The 20,750-nt window shown below is 51.2% G+C and overlaps 1 protein-coding gene across 2 annotated transcripts; it reads right to left on the reverse strand.

Annotated features, from left to right (window-relative positions):
• Positions 1 to 3,781: 3,781 nt before the first annotated feature.
• On the reverse strand, positions 3,782 to 20,537 carry spata6l (spermatogenesis associated 6-like). Of its 2 annotated transcripts, XM_028805987.2 has the most exons (13): positions 20,354 to 20,536; positions 18,093 to 18,230; positions 17,895 to 17,943; positions 16,200 to 16,241; positions 14,290 to 14,414; positions 12,396 to 12,488; positions 11,199 to 11,468; positions 10,148 to 10,235; positions 8,746 to 8,786; positions 7,903 to 8,078; positions 7,144 to 7,237; positions 4,665 to 4,768; positions 3,782 to 4,206 (listed from the first exon to the last, which is right to left on the reverse strand). In XM_028805987.2, the coding sequence occupies exons 1-12, from the start codon at positions 20,399 to 20,401 to the stop codon at positions 4,670 to 4,672; spliced, it is 1,263 nt and encodes a 420-aa protein (XP_028661820.1). In that variant the 5' UTR covers positions 20,402 to 20,536; the 3' UTR covers positions 3,782 to 4,206; positions 4,665 to 4,669. The 2 variants fall into 2 exon arrangements, with proteins under 2 accessions (XP_028661820.1, XP_051785770.1); XM_051929810.1 differs by lacking the exon at positions 4,665 to 4,768 and having other exon boundaries at positions 20,354 to 20,537.
• Positions 20,538 to 20,750: the final 213 nt, after the last annotated feature.

Below are 20,750 nucleotides of genomic sequence, written 5' to 3' on the forward strand. Positions count from 1 at the left end.
CTCCTCGCCAGGCCTGCTCTGCTCTTCTCGGTCCTCCTGCGCGTAAATCTCGGCAGCGGCTAACGAGTGAAGAAGTAATTAACAAGAAGGATGGCCGAGGTCCTCCTCAGACCGTCCCGCTGTAATTTGTATTTTATGGCCTCCCTCAAGGTCACCCCGTCTGAAAGGCTCGATCTGCACAATGAGTGTGAATTAATTTGGAAACAATCACATCAGCAGATCTGCTCGAGTCGGCCAGGCCAGCATGGCGCACTGCGGAGAGGCCAGCGCAGCACTTCCTGGCTTCCTTTGAGCGGCTCCAGCATGCCCGTAAACAGCTTTGTTGGCATCAGTCTGAGTGCCAAGTGATGTTTTGTGGAGCTCCTAATGAGCAGGAGAGCCCAGCCGGAGAGGCCGCTGACCGCACTGTTGCTGCTTATTCATATGGGGGGCTACGGAGGGGCAGAGCTCAGTCAGCAACGATCTGCTTATTGATAAATAGAAGGCCCCGTGCAGATGCCAGGTGGGCATCACTGAGCCTAATGGACTTCTCTGTAAAGTGAGAAGCGGTGCTGAGAGAGGTCAGGAAGTCCGCCATCGAGTTCAGAACGTCCAGCCGGAGTCCTCCAGTGTGCAGCTGGCGTGTTCCCCTTGTCATCGGCCTGGGCACACAGGGACTGGCACCCCTAAAGCAGTCCAAGTTGGTAGTTATAGATGACCACATATCTGTCCAGGGGTCCACTCTTTATATTGGCTTTCCTAAATCAGAGCACAAGGGCGTCATGTCCATTGGGTGAATGGCCAGGTGGTCCCACATTTCTTAGAGCCGTCGGGGTCTCCACTTTATTTAGAAGACTCGGCCGTTTATTGCAGTCTGAGTCAAGACGCTGGTCCTCCTACGCTGTCCTTGTGTCCCACAGGGTGACGTGTGTCCGGGCCACTAGTCACCCTAAATTCTGTGTCTGAGGGTCTCATCCTGCCTTGCAGGCACCACAGCTGGGTGAGGCCCCACAACTCTGCGGTGCAAGCAGATGATGGATGGCACAACAACTGCACCCTGTATAGCGCCATTAGGTGTCTTATTTATATTGCCTGCTTGACGAAGACCACCGAGTGACGACAAGATCCTGTGGTCTCACAAGACAGTGCAATGATTCAAATTGAGCAGGAGCTGGGAAAGGCGCTATATGAATTAATAGTAATAATAATTCATTACATTTATATAGCACTTTTCTCACTACTCAAAGCGCTATCCACACAGGGAGGAACCGGGAAGCAAACCCGCAATCTTCTACAGTCTCCTTACTGCAAAGCAACAGCACTACCACTGCGCCACCTGTGTGAATTCAGCAAGTGACGGGTCCAACCCTCCGAGCTCCACTTTCAAGAATGAGGAAACCCCACAGCCTGTGGAAAGGCGCTATAAAAACAAGGCAATGCCGCCCCCGAGTGGCAAGAGGAACTGTCAAAGATGAATGGCAGATAATGTGTGGTGTCGACAAGAGAAAGACCACCCAACAGCGTAGCCACTAGGGGTCACCATACATGAACTTGTACTGTTAATCCAGGAGAAGACGGACAATCACATCACCCACTGGGATCAGACGCGTCACTGTCACCAGAGTGCATTCACATCAGCAATCTTTATATAGCGCCTTAAAGCGTAGCACATTACACATTCACTGCGTGGTTCATGCATCAGTCCATTGAGTGGATCACTGGGTCAAACAGGGGGGCAGTGGGACGCCCAGGTGATGCACCTTAACCAGCAGAGGACTTTAGGACAATGGAAATCGTCCCTCGTCTCCGAGACGTCTCAATGTTCCGATGCTCAGTTAGCAGCGTGAGAAACTGAAACTCAGCATGGAATTCATTAAGGAAACAATCAACCTGAAGGGGGCACCGGTGAGGCATACTGAGTGGTCTGATGGAACATCTTTGGACCCTTCAAGCAAGTGCCCGCCTGGGGAGAACACGCACAATCCACCCAGAAGGCACCATGCTGATGAAGCCGTCATGCCAGGTGCTGTGCCACTTCTTGCATTTCTAATTTTCAGGCACTGCTGAATCCTTCTGATGCCCGCTCCAAGATGTCCTGTACACTGAGAAGTGACCACGGTTTTGGAGTCCTCCTCCTCTTGATGTCCTCCACATTTACAGACCTCATAATCCATCATCAGCAGGCTTGCCCACTACTGGATCTAAATACCAGTGCCCTGAACATGCCACCCATCATGCCCCTTTGTTGTGCCCTGGTGGCAGGCCACACACGTGTAAAGTACCAGGATGTCCCATATACCAAGCTGCCTTTGCCCTGATGCCAGCTCTCTGCAGGCCATTGCAGAAGCCTGAAGTGCGCCACCTGCTGCCCTCGGATGAGATGCACGCTCGCCAGTCTGTCTTTGTGCTCGGAGGCCCACAGTGACCCCTCTGACCGTTGGAATGGCAACCACTTAGAAGTCAAGTCATGAACGGCTCGCTTCATCTGCGTGTTAACCAGCTGACCTTTGTGCCCAGCAAGTCGTGCTTGACAAGGTGCCCAACACGTCCCCAGTTTAATGGCACAGCCAGCAGCCTGGTAGGTTGGTACACAAAGTTAAAGATTAAAGCAAATGCAACTGGAAATGCCAGGCACTTAGACCTGTCCTAAAAATGGCCTCACGACTTGTTAAAAAACAGCAGAGGGGTGGCAATTGGGCAGCACATTGGCTGGCATTTAGATGGGGGAGGCCAGTGGGGGACATTCAGAGTTACAGCAAGCCGATGTAGAAGAAGGCAGCAGAGCCCAGCGATGGGCACTCGGCCTCAGACGTTAGGCCAGCTCAGGAAAGGCAGAGGGTGCAGGGCACAAAACAATGGGCTTGGGGACACAACTGCCAGCGAGACGTGTGTGACAAGTGTGGGGTGTGGCTTATTGGCACAGGCTTTAGGAAGGATGACCTGATGGTCACTGATTTATCTTAACGTGTACATATAAAGATTGACCGACATGTCCTCCCTGAATTCTCGTTGAGTACTTTGTAGAAGCCCCTTTGGTGGCCATTCCAGCTATGGCTCTTCTTGGTGGGTCTCTAGGAGCAGTTGAGCCCATTCTACCTGGCAGATCCTCTCAAGCTCCATTAGCTTGAGCTGACATCTTCAGGTCTCGTTCTGTGGGGTTGAAGTCTGGGCTGTGGCTGGGACCCCCAAGGACACCCCGAGACTTGACAACTCTTGAGTGGCTCAGGGACCTGGCTGTGTGTTTCAGGTCACCCCAGTCTGAGGTGGCCTGCACTCTGACCCCTCAGTGTTTGGCTGCATTGCTCCTCCTCTCAGTTCGGAGGGGTCTCCTGGTCCATTAGACAGGTGGTGGTCTTCATCAGACATAGTGCTTGGCGTTCTGCCCACAGAGTTCCATGTTTGTCCCATCAGGTCAGGTCAGAGGATTTTGGTCCTCTCAGGGTCCCTCAGATGCCAATAGGGCATTAAGACACGGCGAACACGAAGCCTTAAAAGTGTTGGAAAAGAGCGCCCTGAACAAGGGGTGCACTTACTTTTACACACAGCGACCGTATCTCGTAGTCCTTGTGGTCCTGGTCTGTGGCTCTGGGTGACGTCCTTGGTCCCCAATGCTCTGGGCGTGTTAGACAGAGGAGGCAGATATTCAGACGGGGATGTAAAGTAATGAGACGTGAGCCGTGAGCGTCGTCGTTATTTGTAAAACGTAATTTAATGAGGAGATTTTATAAAATGAACAGAAAGAACAAAAGGCTTCTTCTGCAGGAATCATCACTTCTACAAAACCTACAAAGGACTGGGCATCGACGACGGTGAGACGAGATGAGACGTGAGGTGACAAGAGGTGACAGGAGGTGACAAGTTGAGGTGAGTTCAGTTCCAGTGGAACACAAAGTAACAAACACCCCCAATGAACAACAAGCCCCCAAGTTCCAGATCTTCTTGTTGTTCCCTTAAATTCTGGCGCTTCTTCTCATTTAATTGTTTCATTTGTGGCTGCCACCTCTAATGTGGTGACAGATGGCACTTCTCTCTTCTCGTCTGTCATTTCCACCGTAATCCATTCATCTACAACACCACATTCTAAACACACGGCAAGCCAAACCATTAAAAATGCGGACCACTCAAAGTCCTCTACGTCGCCCCTTATGCCATTTCTGGGCCGCTCCGGTGGGCAGACGTCACACGTCATGCAGGGGGTGACCGATGACAAGCAGGCCGGGGAGCCACCTGGAAGGGAAGAGAGAGACTATGAAGGATGAAAAACACAAAACCAATGAAGGGGTCTGGCGTGGCACACCGAGGATCAGCTGACGGTTATTCTTTATTCTGATAGGCTCAGCGAATCAAAGTGTTTTATTCTGGAGGAGGGAGGGCCGCATGGGGTCCACACCAGGACTTCCAGGTCCTCGATGGCTCCTGCACTGTGAGGACACCTAGTGGAGACTAAGAGGAAGTTTACTTCTGGGCAGCTGCTGGAGTCTGGAAAAGCCAAAAACTACAAAGTGAGGGAGCTGACGTGAAAAACTCGATGGCACATCAAGCCAGCCCAGAATGTTGGTCAGACTTGTCACGCTCTTAAATATGTGACACGCACAGTGCCTGACCTGCAGGGGGCAGTCACGTGACTTGAGACGTTTACCTGGTGGTCCACTGCCATGTAAGATTACAACAGCACTTCTCGTTACCTTCCTCAGGAGAGCCTCCTTTCCAGGATACGTCTGCTCGGCGACACACTCGTGGAGACGGCCCGTCGGTCGAGGACTCTGTCCACCTCGGATTCTGTGGCGCCCTGTCAAGCAACCAATCAAAGACATCTGGTCAGATTCTCTTCCATCATGTGGGACCCTCTAATGTGAGAAAACCCAAAGATGCTCCCATTTCATGGATTTTGTGTTCAGGGAGTGACCTTGAATTCATTTGATTGGTCAGTTTCCTTCAATGGATGCTTTTCTCTGCCAATCACAATAAAGCGAGCAGTCAGCCGGCCAATTACACGCCGTTATTTACTGACTGGCAGAAAAAGGAAAGAGAAGACAAAAAAAAAAGTGTGTGAGGGGGCCGAAGAGAGGAACACAATCAGCGTGGTGGGTGCTGGTGGGTGACTTGAAACACACACACAGATGTGTCAGCTTGGCAGGGCGTTGGGGTCTGTCTGTGACGAGGGGGCTGCCAGCTGGCTGCAGTTGCCAGTTCAACGCCAACTGTTTGAGATGGTGAATTCTTTCAGCACAGCCATGTTCATCATCGGGGGGCTTTGACGTCATGAGGGCTGCACTGGGGGTGGGCAGGACCACCACCGAGGGCTGGGGATTTCAGCAGTGGGGGTCTGTTTGCACCAATTGTCGTTCAATTCTGGTGTTCTATGACATTTGACCTGCTTTGATTGTGGGGATCCCTCTTGAGACGTAAAGGGGCGGAGTCTGATGTGCTGTCAGAAGGGTGGAGCCTGGGAGAAAGATACAGTCTGAGGGGTGGAGTTCAGAAAGAGAGGCTGGCAGAAGGGGCGGAGCTTAGTAAAGAGAGAGAGGATGTGAGCAGATAGATAGGGAAGGCACTATATAATAGAAAGATAGAACTTTATTTGTGCCCCCCCTGCCATGACAATTTAAAAAGAATAAAAAATCTGGGAGAAGGATGCAGTTTGAGGGGGTGGAGTCCGAGGGGACATGCTATGTGAAGGGGTGGAGCCTGTGAAAGAGACACAGTCCAATGGAGTGGAGCCATGCCGAGGCTCCGAGTGTATGTGTGTGTGTGTGTGTGTGGATGAGGCGTTTAAAGAGCAGCCCTTATGGCTGTGGGGGTCTCTGATGAGTCTCGGGGAGGATCCTGGGTGGGACCGGCTTACAGAGTTGGGGACAGTGAGGACAGACGTTGTGGGTTCTGTAGTGTGGATGTGCAGGCAGGGGACACAGCCGTGGAAGATCAGAGCAGCAATGGAGGGTGGCGGGCCGAGGACAGCCAGCATAGCTTATGTGACATTAGGGAGCGAGGGGGGAGATGCACAGCGTTTGACAAGGAGTGAGGCTACCAGCCCCAGTGAGAGAAAATGACATAAAAAAAAAGCACATCAGCACAATGTCATACAGTCCCACCGCCAGACCATCATCATCATCATCATCATCATCTTCATCATCATCATCAGGTACTCGAGAATGCAGGCAGAAATGTAAATGAGTATTCAGAAATGGGCCGTCTCTGTTCAGTGGGCAAAGTGCTAAGCGGTGCTACAGGTGAGAAACGAACGACTTTGTGAGGTGGCAAGCGGTGCCAACGCCTCCTCTAACCTCAGCATGCAGTACTGGCATCTGAACGTGCAGACAAGTATGGAGGCCAGAGGACCCCGCTCTTCGACTGATCGTCATTATATCATAACGACCCAACGATGTTAGTTTCAGCGTATTGGCACCTCCTGACGGGACCCCCACACTGTGAATGAACGTCGTTAAATTGTGGTGATCTACAGTTCACTTTTCTAAGTGGCACCTCTCGTTGAGTCCTCATGTGGGCCCCCCTACACCCCCCATGCCACCGACTGTCACTGCACTGCCAGTAATTCGTTTCCACTTAAAGCACAGAATACGACTTTGACTGCCCCTGAGCAGCGAGCTGTGTGAGGCCACAAACGCAGGCAACGGGTCACTTCAGAGGGCTCAGACCTTCAGACCCCCAGCTGCACCTGCACACACCTGAGTGAAGGCACGGAGAGAACATCAGCGAGGGTCCGAGGGTCTGCCAGAGCAGTGCCAGGCGTAAAGAGACAGTGACAGAGGACCTCGACGTTCAGCTATTGAGGCGAGTTTAGCGCAGATTGAGTTTTTGTACAATGGCGCCACCTGTTGGGCAGAATTAAACTTCTTCTTTAACAATTTGTGTTCGGTTTGAGGTTTATTCTCACAGACGCCATCCCACAATGGCACAGTTTGAACTTCTTATGAGTGGACAGCGAGTAGTAGGTGGGCAGTGAGTGAGGGTCCTGCCTACAGAAGTATAGCTGAAATAATCTGACACGCCGACAGCATCAGCCACCATATAGCAGTAAGGGGACACACCGAGAAGCTGCCACCTCCTCTCTAAAGTGTCCCTTATGCTGACCTTGCCAACCTCACTTGATCTCCACTTCCCCCTTTGGCTTATCCAGACCCCCATCCCGTCGGCCATACTCACGTAGTGCAGTCGCTCTCGGGCACCCGAGGAGGTCAGCAGTCGTCTCACTCGCTCGTGGATCAAATCCCAGGAGTACTCATTGTCCCCATGCGCCCTGGGGGGATGAACAGAGGTGACTGTGAAGCAGCCGTATATAGCGCCTTTCAACCCTGTCCGCATAGGGGCAGCAGATGCAGCATCACACATGCACATCAGAGGGTCACCTTCTGGGCACATCTGAGGTAAGCCACCCCACCCCGAGACGAGAGGGGGCGCTGTCACTCATGGTATTCTCTCTTTGTATTTCCGAAACCTCCAAGATGACACCCAGTGAGGACCACTGGCTCCGCCCCTCCTGCTCAGAGGACCATAATGTCAAGGTGCTCCTTGAGGGTGACGTCTAATGAAGATTCAGAGTCACCGCAGGACAGAGTGCCACCTCAGACCTGACCATGCAAGAGAGGTGCTGCCACCTGGTGTTTGTTTGTTTGTTTTTGTACCCCGAGGTTTACTTCTGTTCCCCAGCTGGGACCCCAACATTTACTTTGGACCTCATGTCATATGTCACTTGACCACAGTGGAGAAGTCAGGCATGGCAACTGAACTGGCATCCAGCTGAATGACTGGCACCAATGCACGTTACAGATTCGTGCGGTGGGGACATTGAGGAGCTTTTTGCCAATGTCCCTACCAAGGAGATGGCACACTGGCATTCACATATCACTTCTGATTCCTTGAGGTGCCCACCAGACTGCCACTGCCTTCCCTGTTGCCACTGACCTTTGTTTAGGAGACGAGCTGCCAGCTGCAGGGCTGGGTGATTGTCGCATCGTCGAGGCCAAGGATGGCACATTTGAGGGGCTTTTCTGGGCGGGCTTGGTGTTCAGAATGGAGATGCAGTCACTGAGCTCATCGGTGTCAGTCGAGGTCCAGTTGTCTTCTGGGTCATTCAAAGTCTACAAACAATACGACGGCACCGTGTTAGTTAGCACACAGAGCTGCTTTGAGGGCAGTGCCACGGGCACTAAAGAGCAACACGGGCAGCAACGTGCAAAATCCACACCTGAGTAAGAAGCAGGAGATGCTCAGATGTAATGACGGGTGTCAATGGCTGACCTTACCAACAGTCGGAGAACGGAGAATATGGCAGCCACTAGTGGCAATGCCCGGGCTGGCAAGAGTGACAGAAACGGAGATCAGCGCAGGCGATGCCACGCACCAAATGAGGGTCCCACAGACAGACAGACAGATAGATAGAGAGACAGAGGGAAGGTCTCCTTATCGATCCCGAGGTCGTGTTCTTCTCCTCGTAGCGGAGTAATGAATGGTAAAAGACCCGACAGAAAGCCTTTGGGGTTTTGATTCTAATTCAAGTCATTCCTGTCCCTCATTTATCACTGACTGGAGGGGCCCGTGGGGGTCTTAGCCTGGCCTTGTCCACACGTCACCCACGTACAATGCACACACGAGTGTGATGGCACAGAGCAGGTCAGAATCATCTTAAACTACCAACGGAAACGTCACATGCCAGATGAGAGGGGACAATGACAATAGGCTGACATTTATGACAATGACAGGCTTGGCCTAGGCAGACGTCACCCGTGTCACACACACACACTGTACCTGCTCTTGGGGTCTTTGCGAGGAGCTGCTCCTGTGGGTCACTGCGGGACAAAAAGAGAAGCCAAAGTTAGGAGGACATCAGAGTGACGGGTTGAGAAATGTGACAATAAATCAATTAATAAAAACATGAAACTGCGTCACCAAATGCGTTTCTATTACGTATTCCTAGGTATTTTATTTCACATCACTGGAATCAAAGAAGCACACAACACAGCTGAATAAAGCGCCTCGAAGAGCGGCACACCTCTAGGGTGGGCACAGCTGAATAAAGCGCCTCGAAGAGCGGCACAGCTCTAGGGTGGGCACAGCTGAATAAAGCGCCTCGAAGAGCGGCACACCTCTAGGGTGGGCACAGCTGAATAAAGCGCCACGAAGAGCGGCACAGCTCTAGGGTGGGCACAGCTGAATAAAGCGCCACGAAGAGCGGCACACCTCTAGGGTGGGCACAGCTGAATAAAGCGCCACGAAGAGCGGCACAGCTCTAGGGTGGGCACAGCTGAATAAAGCGCCTCGAAGAGCGGCACATCTCTAGGGTGGGCACAGCTGAATAAAGCGCCTCGAAGAGCGGCACAGCTCTAGGGTGGGCACAGCTGAATAAAGCGCCTCGAAGAGCGGCACACCTCTAGGGTGGGCACAGCTGAATAAAGCGCCTCGAAGAGCGGCACAGCTCTAGGGTGGGCACAGCTGAATAAAGCGCCACAAAGAGCGGCACACCTCTAGGGTGGGCACAGCTGAATAAAGCGCCACGAAGAGCGGCACACCTCAAGGGTGGGCACAGCTGAATAAAGCGCGTCGAAGAGCGGCACAGCTCTAGGGTGGGCACAGCTGAATAAAGCGCCTCGAAGAGCGGCACAGCTCTAGGGTGGGCACAGCTGAATAAAGCGCCTCGAAGAGCGGCACAGCTCTAGGGTGGGCACAGCTGAATAAAGCACCACGAAGAGCGGCACACCTCTAGGGTGGGCACAGCTGAATAAAGCGCCTTGAACAGCTATGGTGGGCACAGCTGAATAAAGTGCCATGAAGAGCGGCACACCTCTAGGGTTGGCACAGCTGAATAAAGCGCCACGAAGAGCGGCACACCTCTAGGGTGGGCACAGCTGAATAAAGCGCCTTGAAGAGCGGCACATCTCTAGGGTGGGCACATCTGAATAAAGCGCCTTGAAGAGCGGCACACCTCTAGGGTGGGCACAGCTGAATAAAGCGCCACGAAGAGCGGCACACCTCTAGGGTGGGCACAGCAGGCTGGCCTCATTCTGACCTTCCAGCAAAGCCCCATTCAGAATCTCAAAGATGGATGACCCCAGACTGCCCACCCAGATAAGGACAAAAGGAGCCCCCCCATGGGAACAAACCCCACCGTGGACGCCAACCAAGTGAGACGCGGGTTCAGTTAGACACTCACCTGTCGTTGGCTGGAGTGTCGGGGACACACTTCGAGATCTGGACCTCCGCAGAAAAGCTGGTGACCCCCTGCTGGGCTTGTCTTTGGTCTGCAGGTCATCAAGGTGGGGAGAGAAGAACAAAGGTGTTAGTGAAGGGGAGGGACGAACAAAGAAACTGAAACTTCTGACTGAAAGGCTGAAAGCAAAAGGAGCCGTCGACACAAAGAAGTGACCACCAGCGGCCATGGTGCTCATCAGGAGGAGCTTCACTCAGAAAGGCACTACATAACGTCACAAATTCAGGACATTCAGGCCTTAGCCTGCCAGCTACCAACTGGTGACCATGAAAGGTGCTATATTAGGTGGCATAATCCCTGGGTCAGGCACCTTGAAGAATTCCATATGTGACTTTGAGTAACTCACTTAAGGTGCCAGTGCCCAGCTGTAGACCTGGACATGCAACACCTCCCTGAGTTACTTTTAGTAGGAGAGGCGCCATATAAAATGACCAAGTCAGCCAGTTCAGTGTCCACCATGTGAATGTGTCACTGCAGGAAAATGGAAAGAGCTGTAGGGTATCAATAAGGCGTCTGGGCACGAGATGGACTATGAAAGTCACCAGTTCAGACCCCCCCACTGACTCGCTGTCCAACCTCAAACAAGTAACTGTGGACAATGGAAGCGGGCGTACTGCGTATACACAGATTGTGAGGATAAGGCAGACTCTGAAAGGCGCTATATAAAATTGCATTGTTGGTTTAGTGCCCTCTGCCTCCCACTTTGCCCTCCACATGACCACCTGCCCCCAACTCTGGGTTTCCTCCTGGACATTCTGATCTTCACAAGCCCCCCTGGCCGACCTCTAATTACAGTCCCTGCAGCGCCCCCTACAGTACAGCAGGCCCCTCCACTTAAGACGCCTCCAAGTTTCTGTTTTGTGTCTTATAAACACAAACAAGGCAGTGATGTGCTCCCCGGAGGTGCTGCCCCCAACTGATGCCATCCATGCCACTTTCTTTTATTCCATTCAACACCTCGGCCCAAAGCCCCCAGCTCTGACTAGCCACCTACCTCCTGCCGCGGCCTCGAGTCCCACTCACGTCTGGCCACAGGTGTGTGTGGTGCCAGGCTCAGTGGGCACAGCATGTCCTTCCAGGAGTACTCAGGTGGCCTTCTCTGGAGACGGGGTGACAGGGAGCGGGAGCGGAATTCCACTGCTGGCTTCCCATGGCTTCTTCCTTTTAGGGTCGCTGGCCTCCTGGTGGCACTCGCTCGGCTCTTCAGAGGTTTGCTCTTTAGTTTTTGTGTTTTCCCGATGTTTACTTTTCTTGACGACTTTTCCTGCATTTTAGAAAATTGAAAAGAAGAAAACAATCCAGTAAAGTCTCTTTTATAAAGCGCCTTTCACAGCACACGCCATCACAGGCTGCTCCGTTAGAATGAGCACTAGAGGCCAACGTGCCCGAGTAATCGTCAGTGTGCCCCCCTGTGGATGAAATGTCAAACTGCAAACTCCATTTCGGCGGCTGAGCCTTCTCACCGAAGCCAACGTTATGCCACCAGCAGGGAAGTGGCGCTTCACCCACCAGAGTGGGCATCTGGAGGTACTGAACTGTCTGGATAGGAAAGGTCAGCTGAGCAAATGAGCAGTGCGGTGATCAGCTGCTGTCCCCACTCACTTGGGGGGCACATGTCTGCTTTTATATAGCGCCTTTCATAGTAATCTACCCATAATAAGGTGAACTTGGCAGTCTGGGTATAACAGGTGAGCGGTGCACATGAATGGCCTGCTCAGTGCTTAGGGACTCAGAGGCGGCACATGTCTGGCTTTATATAGCGCCTTTGATACGAGAGCACAGAGTGGGCGAATGGCCACAGAAGAAAATGGCTGTCTAAATAGGAAAGGTCAGCTCTGTAAGTGAGTGGCGTGATCAGCGAGTCAGGGGTGGCACAATTGTGCCTTTATATAGAGCCTTTCACAGTTAGCAGCAGTCCAGTTTTTATGTATCATGGGGAGCGGGTGAGCCCCATGGGTGGACATCATGGCATCTGCCTGAGCCTTCTTGAGGACCAAAGAGCACAGCCTGGCACTAGAAGTGGAGAGGCAGGCTTTGGGCACCAACAGCAGGCCATGGGTGAATGCCACCTCACTCTTTGGCACGTGTCATAGAACAATTAGACTTACCAAAGTCTGGAGACATTATCAGTGGCACCATACAACACAAACTTACTGGCACTGAGGGGACGACAGACACAGGGTGGCCTTACCAAGGATGTCCTGGGGCCGGAGTGGCCGTCAGCGATGCGTGAGAACTCCGCGATGACCGTTTTTGTTGAAAACTCCAGTTTTGGTGCGATGCCCTGCAGAGGACGACAGGCAGTGAAACGTTCATAAAGACAAGCAGGTGGCAGAGAAGATGGCAGAGCAGGTGAGGAGCTGAGGCACCAGTTGTATGGCACAGCATCTGGTAGTAATCCACACTAAAATGTGGGCATCTTCACCAATTATGAGGGACAGACAAACAAGGATGAACAAGGAGCTTGGGTCCTTAAATACTGGACCCCCATGAGAGGGGAGTCCATCTTCACAAGCCGGACATCTTAATTAAAGTGATATTGGGGGGGGGGGGGGCAGAATTACAGTAACAAGCCGTCCACTTTATAAACTCGCGGGGTGCCCGGCACAAGGCAGAACCCCCCACCCCACCCTGGACGAGACGCCAACCCCCTGACATTCGTTTAAATTATTATTATTATTATTATTATTATTATTATTATTATTATCAGTAACTTCCAGCTCGGGTCGCGGAGTGCGGCGGTCAGACTGGCGGCGTCACTGAGAAGGAGGAGGAGCCACAAAAAAGAAGAAGAAAGCTGTTCTGTGAGTGTGCGGCGCCCTCTCGTGGCCAAGAGCAGAATTGGAGAAAAAGGGACGGCATTGAAACGACAGTCTTTGGACATTAGCTGGCCTGCATCACACTACGGCGACAAAAAAAGAAAAAAACGCGAAACCCACCCAGTGTGCCTACAAACAAACACAGCGAACCAGTGGAGTCCCACAGACGAGAACCGAATCTGAACAAACTACCGCGTGCCAAGAATACAAATAAAATCCTCATCCCTCCTCAAGTCATTCGCAAGTCACCTGGCACCATCGAGCACAACGACTGCCAGTCGACTTGAAAAGACCCCAGAGGAGCTGGCAGAGACACGGGGAGAACACGCAGACCCCACACGGACAGGGAGAAGACTTCAACCCAGGGTGCTGCATCAGGGATAAGCACTGCGCCAACATGCCACCCTCAGCAAGGGCAGAGCAGCACTGGGTAGAACAGGTAGGTATAAGGGAGGCGCTATACAAGACTAAAAGTTACATGTGAAGGGTACAATATGAGAAAGGGGTATGAAAGGCGCTATATAATAGACAGGGAGAATTTGTCCTCAGGGTGAATTTTGGACTTCTTACAGAAGCTCAATAAATAAATGAATATTATTATAGCATGACAAGCCGATACTGTAAATGTCACGTGTACACAGTGTAGTGACTGACTAATAAAGTCAAAGTCTCCTTTATACAAACTGTTCGTCATTGTATAGCAGTAAGAATACGAATAATTGGGATTAATAAAGTATCTATCTATCTATCTATCTATCTATCTATCTATCTATCTATCTATCTATCTATCTATCTATCTATCTATCTATCTATCTATCTATCTATTTAAGCAATTCATTTATTGAGCCTCTTAAAAAATAAAACAATTTCTCCCCGAGGACAAATGAAGTTCTATTTATTATATAGCGCCTTTCATATCCAGCTCTCTTATCTATTTATGTATACCGTGCGCTCTACTGCCTTATGAGATCTTTATTTTATATATAGCGCCTTTCATTTGTATGTAAACTAAGAGCCTTTGTATCCATCAGTGTCACGTAGCTCCTCACATATCACACACACACACAGAAAGAGCAAAGGCGCTATATGACAGTTAGGGCAGGACCGAGAGAGGAACTTAGTCTTTTTCATTTTTATTATTTTTTTCTGGGAAGTTAGACCCTGCTGCCTTGCTCCGCCCCCACCCCCCACGACCCTTAATCGTCAATGAGCACTTTTAAGATTTCATCCTTCGCTCGTCCCCTCATTTCTTTGCGGTCAACTCACAGGGAAGGACGGCGTCCGCCTCATCAGCACCTCCCGGTCGACGCCCGGCAGCATGGGGGCCAGTTTGGGTTCTGGAAACAGAAATCTTCGGACGTCTTCTTCGTAGCCTGCTAAGGCTTCTCCCCCTCGAAAAGAAGAATGAAATAAAAAGTGAATGGCCGCTCTCGTCCTCGTGCGCAATCCCGGACCGGACAGTAATATGCCCCCCGAGACAGACACGTAGACAAGAGCCCACGCAGGGGCTTCAACGCCGCACTACGCTGATGTGACTCTCAAGATCTGGACCCCCTATGTCAGAGGAAATGTACTGGTAGGGGGTTAAATAAAATGCAAATTAATCCCCCCGGATTTTCAATTAGCAACACAAATGCAACAGACGGGAGCCACAGGACGCAGCGCCGCCGCAGTGACGCGTTTCTGCTGTTCGTTCTTATTGGCCGTTTTTATTGTTCCAAGTGTCACTTTCTTTGTTTTTCTAACCTTAAACGGCAGTCAAACAGAATGAAACGTGAAGACCAGCCATGTCGGGGCTCTCCAACCATTTTCATTCCACACAGTTCCTTAATCGACTCAACTCGAGAACGAGTCGCCCCGTTTTGTGTCTCACTATTGGTTAACCGCTAATTGAAGGGGCGGAGTCTTAAATAGCAAGGCAGTCAAAATGAAGGCAGAAAAAGCAACAAAAACTGGCAACTCCTTAAGAAAAAGGTCAGAAAGAACCGGAGACCCCCGATCTAAGGTACTTCTGTACAAAGAAATAGACATTTTAAAGTCTAAATCTTAAACTTCACACACGAGGCGAATGTCTTCTGCTCACCGCACTATCTATCTATCTATCTATCTATCTATCTATCTATCTATCTATCTATCTATCTATCTATCTATCTATTATATAGTGCCTTTCTTATCTATCTATCTATCTATCTATCTATCTATCTATCTATCTATCTATCTATCTATCTATCTATCTATCTATCTATTATATAGTGCCTTTCTTATCTATCTATCTATCTATCTATCTATCTATCTATCTATCTATCTATCTATCTATCTATCCATTTTCAACCCGCTGAATCCGAACACAGGGTCACGGGGGTCTGCTGGAGTCAATCCCAGCCAACACAGGGCACAAGGCAGGAACCAGTCCCGGGCAGGGTGCCAAGTGCCAACCCACCGCAGCTATCTATCTATCTATCTATCTATCTATCTATCTATCTATCTATCTATCTATCTATCTATCTATCTATCTATCTATCTATCTGTTATATAGTGCCTTTCACTCTCTATCTATCTATCTATCTATCTATCTATCTATCTATCTATCTATCTATCTATCTATCTATCTATCTATTATATAGTGCCTTTCATCTATCTATCTATCTATCTATCTATCTATCTATCTATCTATCTATCTATCTATCTATCTATCTATCTATCTATCTATCTGTTATATAGTGCCTTTCACTCTCTATCTATCTATCTATCTATCTATCTATCTATCTATCTATCTATCTATCTATCTATCTATCTATCTATCTATCCACTCTGCGGACACATAAACTTTCATCTCTCGATCTCTCGCTCTGTCTCTCCGTTCGCGTGGCGGGAGCGCGCCTTTAGCTGGAAGTGGCGCTCGCGCGCGCGCACACAGAGACAGCCGGACACCCGCGGACGCGCGCCGCCGTGGACTCTTTTTTATCTTTCTTTAGATTTTCGCCGCCGTTGCGTTCTTGCGTTTCACTTTCTGTCGAGTCCGAGTGTCAAGCCGACCTCAGAACCAAATAACGAACTGTGTGCTGAGCAGAGCGATGGCGACATCATGAACGAGCCTGGCTTTCTGGCTGCGCTAAACAGCAAACCCGCGCTGAGGAGACGACACGAGAAGATGAAGATGAAGAAGCAGCAGTTACCTGGAGGAGTCAGCTGGATGAGCTCAAATTTGACAGTTTCGCCTACAAAACAAATAAACAAACAAAGGTAGTCATCTTTCCCGAGAGCTCATTGAACGAGCGACTTTAATGAATTGTTCAGAAAGTCAGAACCCGAGGAAAAACGTTTTTGTAATGTAAAGAAAACCAACTCGAGCCCCTCTCATAGCGCCCTCCGTCTGGTGCCCTCTGTCTCCTGTATATATTCATATAGTGTAGTGACCTCAGGGTCCGGTCCTGCTGTTCGGATGGCTGCAGACTGTCCTGGGGGTCAGCAGGCGTGGGGGGTCCCAGACACAGCACTTAGAGAACTTCAGACACGTCTCCTGGTTGCTAAGCCCATCAGCCAGATGCGTAGCCACTGGTGGGCCGCGGATTTGGATCCTGGGCTTGGCTCGGCTCACAGGGAGCTGGGGGTGTCCATGTGGCATAGGGGTTACCTCTGACCCCAGCAGTGGCATGTGAGAGCGGGCAGAGGTGGTGAAGGCCTGAGCAGTGTGGCACAAGCAGTGCAGAAGAAGCCAAATGGTCCCCATTAGGGCCGCTCACCAGAAACTGGCATACGGACGCTGATCCCATTCCTGTCTCCTGTCCCCCCCCCCAGGGCCCTTACAGTATTTACATATTTCTAGTTAATGTACTTTTACTTTGCCATACCAACTCATTCCAGTACTGAGTCAGGTCAAGTAGTCTACTCTGGGTGCCAAAGTCAGATGGAGTGCCAGTCCACCAGTGGGCACAGTTCAGAGCTGCCAGTCCCGCTGACCCGCATGTGTTTGGGTTGAGGGTGCCAAACCATGAAAGTCCCCACAGACTGAGATGTGTCTGGAATTTGAAAGGAGGTCTTAGAGCTGTGAGGCTGGCAGAGCTGACCACTGTGCCACCTGCTATTTTAAAAAGAAATGCAGGGCATGGAAGCATAAGACATGTGGCAGACGAGAGGAGACCATCAAGCTTCTTTGTTTAGCTAATAACTAAGCTGTGACACCTGAAACAGGCTGTCCAGTTGTGGAGACCTCAGACGGGCGCTGGGACTGCCACTGGCCTTCAGGACCCTCGACACTGGGCACTTGGTGACGCTGAGAGCTGCCATTGTGTAGACAGCCCAACAGAGCTAAGTGTGGGATGAAAGGGCATGGAAGTGATGGCATCCTCTGGACGTTGCCCTGCTCTGTCACCGCTGTCACTGGCTGTCCTCGTCACCTGATTTCTGTGACATTTTACCCAAAGTTGAAGGGTTTCCTCCTTGGCAGCCACTTCTGCTTAAAGGGGGGTCAGCTTTGTGTTTTTTTTTTGCCCTCCTTAAACAATCACAGCATGCCATGACACCGGAAGTCGTCAGAAAAGGGGCGGGGCGATGACATCACTGTGATATTAACGAGGTGGGGGCGTGAACCCCCCAAGTGTATCCACGTGTTTATGGACACACCGGAATGCCATGGACTCAGAATGCCCACCCATCCATCCGTCCGTCCATTTTCTCACCCCTGCTTGCCCAGTGGAGGACCCCAGAAGCCAATCCTGAGAGCAGCACGTGCCCGGCAGGACCTCCACCCATAGGGGGCGCCAGTCTGTGACACTGCATACATACACTCCCCCCCCCCACACACCAACATGGGAGGGCATGCAGGGTCCTGTGACCCCCTCCAGACCCGAGGACTCTTTAAACTTACATACATTCTAACATGTCGGCCATGATGGCGGGGTCCATCGCCTGTGGAAAAACCTGCAAGTGGAGCAAAGAAAGGCAAATGAACATCCAGGGACAAACAAGTCACACCCATGAAATGTGACCACTGACTCCATGCTGGTGGCCACCTCTGTCACCTGAGGGTGGCCGAGGTGATCTGCTGACCGTTTTCAGGCTCCACCCACCTTTTTGAAGGTCATTTTCTCATGAAGCAGAAGTGGAAACACCGGCCGGAGACATTTGGACTTCTTATACTGGCCAAATAAGGAGACGCTAAGGTAGACGTCATCTTTGTCTTGTAAGAACACACCTGGACAGGTCACCTGTGGGAACAAAGCACAGAAACGCCTTTGAGCTTCATCGGTGCCAACGTATCAACTTGGGTGAGCAGGCCAGGGGTGGGCAGCAGGCGTCCTCACGTTAACAGCTCCTGTCGGACTCACTTATCATGGCCCCCCTACTAAAGTGTTGGGGTTACCTGGGGGTCTTTCTCAGGCTCATGTTTTTTTACGTTGTTTTGCCCTTTAGGTCATTTCTTGTGATGTTGGTTTTGGTTCTGCTCATTTATCACAGAGTTGGTATTCTTCATGTCCTGCTTCTTTAAATGTCTTTATGCTCCCTGTTGTTTATGGGTCGGACCCCCAGGAGGCAGGACCACCTCCTGCATCGCTACTAAGGACCGCCCCCCAGTCCCATAAAAGGAAGGGCAGTCCTGTGCGGTTCATTGAAATGCACGTCGGTGGCGTTGGTACTTTGGCTTTGAGTGTTGCTGTTCTCATTGGATATTCTGTTGTTTTGTTCTTTTTGCTTGTTTTAGGATTACGATTTGGGATTTGGGATTTGGAGTGGTTAGTTTTTGGATTGCCACTTTTGGAAGCCCTTTGCCTCATTTTTGCTCATTTGAGCATTTTGCTATAATTTTCTATTTTTGTTATAAACTCTTCTTTAATAAATGTTTTTGTCACTGATCTGTTTTAAAGCCAGGGGTTTATAGTCATCCCCTCCCTTCTGTGGCGTTTTCATTCCATTTTAGAACTTTACTTAAATATTGTTGAGCTTTTTGAAGCCAAACGCCCCTCCAGCCAGTTGCGTAGGCACTTGGGCGTTTTCTGGGCAGGCTGGTTTGGATTCTGGCCTGCTTTGTGATTGATATTTTGGAGGCCCCCACACCAGTTTAGCCGTCTGGTGTGCTGCAGACATTGCAGTGGCCTCTCAAGAAGCTGCCTGTGTTGTTCCTACTCTTAGCAGTCAGAAGGAGGCGCTAGAGGGGTTTTTATTTTATGTTTGTGTATCTTAACAGTTGACCTGTGGGCCCCTCATTTTGTGCCCTACGGCTCCCCACTCATTTCTGATTAATGCCACCCCTGCCCAGACAGTCACCTCACACCCGAGTGACTTCATGCCTTCCACGTCCCTGATAACTCAGCTGAGCACAGCAAAGGTGTCCTGACTGGGAGGAAGAGCAGACAGAGAAAGGAATCATTTAATGCTTAGTAGTTCAATGTAAAAATGATATAAAAGAAGAATGAAGTGGCCTCTCTTATACTAACTGTACTTCATGTAGCGCCTTTCATTAGAATCGGAAAAACAGAGAAAGCCAAGCAGCACTCAAAATGATTGCAGTACAGAGAACAGGAAGATCAGATAAGTAGCCAGCATATAGTGCCTTTCATGGAAGTATGAGTGGCATGTGAAAGGCGCTATATGTGACAGGTAGAGGATGCTGGAATGTGTGGAGGACGTGGGGTGCCCGGAGGCGCAGCATCGAGACAGGACTGGCGGAGTGTGCCACAGGTCATCACTTCGTGCCATCAACATGCTGATCATCTGCAGAAGTGTGGTGTCCTCCACGAGTCGTCAATGGTACACCTGGCTGGGGAACTGGTCATACGGACGCCCCCCACCTGAGACCCCATTCAAAGGTGTGCCTACAGGTGAGTCCTGCATGTAGTGGCCTGTTGTTCTACCAGGCTTTAGCTCCTGCCCTTGGCCCAGTAATGTCCAACCACCCCAGTCTCTCCAGAGATTAGACCTTTAATGGCCTGGCATGGACCTGAGTGACTTGTGCTGAAGCTCAAACTCCCCTTGGGGGTCTATGGCAGCAGTGACTTAGCCAAGAAAGCCAGTGGACCCTTCATGTCGCCCCTCTTATGAATGTCATTTGTAAGTGTGGACCCTGCTCGGCGATTCTCACGAACCCCCCGTACCCCATACCCCCCTCCCCCATCACACGACCCCCGCAGCCCGGGCTGCTCGTTTCAGCGGCCACTGATGTTGTTAGCAGGGCCGCCTGTGGGCTCCTCGTCCAGCCCTTCCTTCTTCGTGATTACCGCACGCACGTAAGCGAGGGGCTTCATTTAAAGCAGGCCACAGTAACAGGGCGTTTGGTTTGGGGGTCCGAAGTCAGCAGCCACGGCCTCCCCCACCCACCGCTCGCCTTCCTTACCGCGTGAAGCTGCACCTCAATGACGGCCTTCACCGCCTTCTGCGCCATGTCGAGTCGCGAGCCCCGAATCCTCTCCGCTTGCCTTTGCGGTTCAGTTTCAGATCGCCGAGCGCCGGCTGAGGAAACGGCAGGGAGCGGCAGGCAGTAACGGCCGCGGCAGTCCAAAGCGTCGCGTCACCATGGAGACCGGCGGGCACGCGCACAGAGCCTTCCCCGCCTCAAGGCGTCACGCGAGCCCGCGCCTGTGACGCGACTGCGGGGCCGCCATGTGTGTCCTGCCCGTGTGGCTCTGCAGTCCGAGGCTGAAACTGAGGGTGCGGTCAGCTGTGTGGCGGTCCTCGGGGTGGGCAACGAATGCTGCGCTAGCTGCCAGGGCGGTTGCTGCCGATCCCCATTT

The sequence above is a fragment of the Erpetoichthys calabaricus genome, chromosome 7, assembly GCF_900747795.2.
Source record: "Erpetoichthys calabaricus chromosome 7, fErpCal1.3, whole genome shotgun sequence".
NCBI classification, from domain to species: domain Eukaryota; kingdom Metazoa; phylum Chordata; class Cladistia; order Polypteriformes; family Polypteridae; genus Erpetoichthys; species Erpetoichthys calabaricus.